This window comes from Borostomias antarcticus (assembly GCF_949987555.1).
Source record: "Borostomias antarcticus genome assembly, chromosome: 20".
Classification (NCBI taxonomy): domain Eukaryota; kingdom Metazoa; phylum Chordata; class Actinopteri; order Stomiiformes; family Stomiidae; genus Borostomias; species Borostomias antarcticus.
In genome coordinates, this window is record NC_140253.1 from 13424399 (window position 1) to 13430039 (window position 5641).

The 5641-nt window shown below is 44.9% G+C and overlaps 1 protein-coding gene across 1 annotated transcript; it reads left to right on the forward strand.

Moving 5' to 3' along the window:
- Positions 1-2231: 2231 nt before the first annotated feature.
- On the forward strand, positions 2232-3698 carry pou4f2 (POU class 4 homeobox 2; the record flags this gene model as incomplete). The annotated part of the gene is made up of 2 exons (XM_084454273.1): positions 2232-2444; positions 2763-3698. The coding sequence occupies 2 exons, from the start codon at positions 2232-2234 to the stop codon at positions 3696-3698; spliced, it is 1149 nt and encodes a 382-aa protein (XP_084310399.1).
- Between the last annotated feature and the right edge of the window lie 1943 nt (positions 3699-5641).

The window sequence follows — 5641 nt, forward strand, 5'->3', positions numbered from 1 at the left end:
AAACCAAAAAAAGGGGCAACTGACAAGTCCTCGCTAACAAAGAGCAACGTGCTCCAGACGAGTGCACCATCGCGTCACCGTCTGCGTGTTGGTTTGCATACATTCTACAACATCTGTCCTCTGCATTCAATCGCTTTATTGACTTCAGCAAAGGCGATGCAAAAATGTCTGAAGGAGATGGCACTCTCCAGATCTTGAATATGAAAGCCATTCCCTTGAATGTCTACACACTTTTAACCTACATATTAAAGGACATTGCCAAACACGAGGCCTACTGTAAGCACAATCTCAGGACAGGTGTAGGCTACACATTGTTTGTCCAATATTGTTAAAATAGGTAGGCTATAGGCTAAGCTCGAAATAAATTACAATTTTTCATTTTAAAAGGGTATTGCTTGGGTGACCACCTACAGCACCTTCTACAACACACCCAGAACACTTTGGTATCAATAGATTCCTTACTGTGAAAACGCAGCCGTTGGTCCACATGGGTATTCAATCACAACATTATATCAATTAGCCCATCCAATGGACTTTAACAGATTAAACAAATTAGACAATCCTTGTTAATTATAATATGATTAAAGGTTTTTAATTATATCACTGATGAAGTAGCCTAATTAGTATGAAGATATGATAATAGCCCGCTGCGACAAGTACCCTATATAATTGTATTGGGTTTGCAATTAAATCCTAAAGCCTTTTTTAATCCACTTTCCACTGTCATTAATAAAATAATTTCATACATAAAGCTCTTTCTCCACTGACATAAAATTTCAAAATATGACAGTCAAACGCATATACTGTGCAGCTTTCTTATAGGCTATTGTTTTCATAGTATAACTAATTTCCAAACTAATAAATTCGTCAAGGTGAATTAGGTACACCAACAAGATAACACGGAGCAGGTCACTTATTGAAAAGCCGTTTCACTAGCCTAAATGAAATTTAAATCTAATAATCATATCTTTCTCCGATCCATAATTTGTTTAAAGACGTTCATCCTGTCTTCAATTTGCCTTTGGTGTCATTATGAAATGCTATTCAAGCATTAACTTTGATTTATTTCGCCCCAATGCGCGCTCGAGGGAGCTGTCCATGGTCATTTCTCCATATCCACCCAATGACTTCTCTCTGCGACCTCGGCTGAAGCCTATAACCTACTTCAAAGTATTACTCTGAATTCCTATCTGAACTCCATTTCCCCATTTTAGAATAAAAACGTTTGAGGCCACATGGATCAGATTCATTCTTTTTCTTCACAATGTGGATCCAAACTACCAGAGACGAAGAGGAATATAATACTGGCTACCATTTGAAACGAAAGCCTTGTCGCAGACTGCCCATGCGCAGAGTCCCCAGCGGCGCAGTGGCTAATGAAGAATAATAAATCATGAGAGGTTTTTCAGGTACAGCCGAGAGAGTGTGAGAGGAGAGGGAACGCGTGAGAGAGCGCCAGGGAGGGGGAGAGAGAACGAAAGAGCGAGTAAGAGAGAGAGAGAGAGAGAGAGAGAGAGTGGGGGGGGGGGGGGGAGAGGGAGAACAAGAGGCGGGGAGAGAGAGAGAGACACACTGCCTGCCCTTCGCCTCCGAGCAGAGACAGACCGAGTCCCCGCAGCATTGAACGTAGTCGAGGCATCGAGACTGTCACCGTTATCTCTTAATTGTCAACCGTTCCGAGACGGAAACTTCGCAGAAAAGGTCCACGAACGCGATAATCTTTTGCACGATTGCATTTGGGAAATCCTTACAAAGAGAAGGGAAAAAAACTTTTTTTTTACCAATAGTTTTTTTTGGCATCGTCAAAGAGGAGTTCTCCAAAACATCCAAGGCGATTAAAAAAAAAAAACTCTCAACACGGGCGAAATTTCGAGTTAAAAAAACCAACAACAACAACAACAAAAAAAATCAAAAAAACGAGAAATATTGAGATTATTTTTTGGAGCCCTCGCATCGCACCGCGGCCCATAACGGACGAGGTAACGGGGGCGCAGGCGACGCTCGGTTGCATGGCTCTCTGGCACACAAGACATCTCTCTAGCAGACCTACGCTAGGTAACATTAGACGTGCTAACTAGAAAACCTGGAGGATCGTCTTTACGTCGGCGGAACCGAGTTAATCGACAGTGATTTGAGATTCCAGCGAAGCAACTGGGCTTGAACTCCAAAATCGAGGAGGCGGAGTCTTAACTTATTAAAAGGAACCCGCCGAGCCTCGGACACCAGCAAATATGATGATGATGTCTCTCAACAGCAAGCAGGCGTTCGCCATGGCCCACTCCAGCCTGCCCGAGCCTAAGTACTCTCTGCATTCCTCCTCGTCTTCCACCTTGACTTCCAACGCGCCCTCGTCCTGCTCGTCCGCCCGGCATAGCAGCACCATCATCAGCAGCGGCTGCGGCGGCTCGGAGGCGATGCGCCGAGCGTGTCTCTCAAACCCACCGGTACGTACTCTGCATAATCACCGCTTAAAGGCACATTTTGACAGCCCACTTTTTTTTTTTGCTTGATGTTTTTTTCATGTCTGCACAGCAAATCACCCATCACCTCCACTACCCCCCCCCCCCTCCCCAACTTATGTATTCAGCCGGGTTTGCCTTTCCATATTAATTTTTATGACCTGGGATGTTGCATGTGTCTTGTTTGGTGTGTTCCTTTTTAGGATCCCCCCCCCCCTCCACATTCTGGAAATGTTTTAAACCGAGGAGTGGATGGAGAATTCCCTGCTGACCGTTATGTGTGCATTCTATTTGCAATTGCAGAGCAATATATTCGGCGGTTTGGACGAGAGTTTGTTGGCCCGCGCGGAAGCTCTGGCAGCGGTGGATATAGCCTCCCAGAACAAGAGCCACCACCACCCTCCTCACCACAGCCCCTTCAAACCGGACGCCACCTACCACACCATGAACACCCTCCCCTGCACCTCCTCCTCGTCCTCCTCCAACTCGGTGCCCATCTCCCACCCGTCCGCCCTGTCCGGCCACCATCACCACCACCACCACCACCACCACCACCAGCCGCACCAGGGACTGGAGGGCGACCTGCTGGACCACATCACCCCGGGGCTGGCCCTGGGCGCCATGGCGGGGCCCGACGGCTCGGTGGTGTCCACGGCGGCGCACCCCGCCCACATGGCGGGCATGAACCACATGCACCAGGCGGCCCTCAACATGGCGCACGCCCACGGGCTGCCGTCGCACATGGGCTGCATGAGCGACGTGGACGCCGATCCCAGGGACTTGGAGGCCTTCGCCGAGCGCTTTAAGCAGAGACGGATCAAGCTGGGCGTGACCCAGGCGGACGTAGGGTCAGCCCTGGCCAACCTGAAGATTCCCGGGGTGGGCTCGCTCAGCCAGAGCACCATCTGCCGATTCGAGTCCCTCACCCTCTCCCACAACAACATGATCGCCTTGAAGCCCATCCTACAAGCGTGGCTGGAAGAGGCGGAGAAGTCGCACAGGGAGAAACTGAATAAGCCTGAGCTCTTCAACGGCGCGGAGAAAAAGAGAAAGCGCACGTCGATAGCTGCGCCGGAGAAGAGGTCCCTGGAAGCGTACTTCGCCATTCAGCCGCGGCCCTCCTCGGAGAAAATCGCTGCTATCGCGGAAAAGCTGGACCTCAAAAAGAACGTGGTGCGGGTCTGGTTTTGCAACCAACGACAGAAACAAAAACGAATGAAATACTCTGCATGTGTCTAGTTCGACCACTCGCTCTAAAAACCACCGTCAACACACGTTGAGAGACTGAGAACTGTTTAGAGACGATTTGTATCATATTTCCTATCACACACTTTTGCAATCATCAATGACTTGTGCTTTGAACTCGAATAATTCATAGCATTCAAAATGACTGAATACTCAAACCACTGTCACGTCCGGCGGAAGGGGATGTGGAATCAAGTAAAGGAGCGTTTGACAGAGCAAGTAAGACCACTAGTTTTCCACACTTAATACGACTCACCTTTGTATGCCAATGAAGTATGACTAATAGGCTTTAATCACACGTATTTTACATTCTATGTTGGTTAATTCGAGGACTATTAGCCTATTAAGTAGTAAAAATACTGAAAACGATTCATAGTAATTTACCATGGAACATTTTTTTAACTGGAAGCACTTGGTTGGTGCCTGTTGTTGTTTGTTGTTTTTGTCGTACACGTTTCCTCTGATTTGACGAAGCAGTCTGGCATTTATTCAGGGTCCACGAGGGGAGATATGGCAACACAGTCAGTATCACTGCTTGGTCTTGAAAGCTATTATTAGATTACTGCCAAACAACCCCGTGTAAATTATTAATTTAGCTGTCACTTCGTTGTTTGTCTCGTGTAATTAATTCACCCTATTTGATTTTAGGTGTGATGAAAGCTGAAGAAACAGGCAAGGATAGGCCTATAGGCTCGCCTACTGGTTACTAATAGGCAGGGTTTAGGTGGAAATCAATGGTTATGAAATAGCAGGTCCAAGGGCGTTTTGTATTGTAGGTCTGTGTCAGAAACATCTCTGTAGATAAAGAAACAATGAATCAAATGTATGCATTTGATGGGGTTTACGATTGCCAAATATGTTTTTACCGGTTGTAAGACGTCTTTGCGATCCAACGTGGGTCGCTGTCTTATGAACTATTTATTAAGTGAGGTCATGTTTACTTCATTACATATTTATCGGGATTCCCCTCGTCGTTTTGCTGGAGAAAATCTAATTCTGATAGCAAGTACAACGTGTTGTTGTCGCACAGACTGCGAGCAATAGCCACGAATTTCCTTTTCAATTTCTTCTAACGTTTGAGATGGTACAATCGAGAGATATATGAGATAGAATTCTCTTTTTAAATTATTTTTATGTATGTTTTCTGGTATTTATTTGTATAAATATACGCGCATCATTATGAAGTCGTGGCTTGTTAAAATCACCTTGTTTAGTAATGTTTCTTAAAGAGAAAAGAATCGTTTCATGGAAGTATATGTGTAAAATGTAAATATTTCATTGGAACAGTCGATGCACATAAATATATCCGTACAGGTTTCGCTGTATTGCTGTTTAGCTGAGGTATCTACTTTCTGTAAAAGTCTGTTGCTTTTGGTTCCTGGTTGAATGATTCTATTAATTTATTACATTCATGTGTCTTTAAGTTATTTGATTATTGAATTGCAGTATGTGTTTCATTAAAGAAGACATTTTAACATTTTATTGGACGTTTTCGATGAGTGCTTCTATGCAGGCCTAATTCTTGTAACGTGCGAGATGTTTAACATTGGATATATTTATAATATTTCTAAACAGTTTGGAGATATTGGAGGCCTATACTAAGTCACATAGCCTAAAACCACGTTAGGTTATTTGAGCAGATATGAGATATTTGATATATTTCTCAGTGGTAGGGAGGGAATACAGTGAAAGGCCGGCTACAGGATATAAGGCAGCGTGTCTTTTATCAGAGACGCAGCTTTATGCTACCTTAGGCGTCAGGATCTCATTATGCTACCTTCAAATTCTTGCAAATTCCCCAAAATCCTATTACGGTTCCACCAATGTAAAAGAGACACGTGCTTTTTTGACTGACTTGCTGCCAGCTCGTGGAGCTCGCGCTAGCCTACCTGAGAGCAAATGCTAATATTCTATTAGAGTCTAATCAGAAGGTCTAT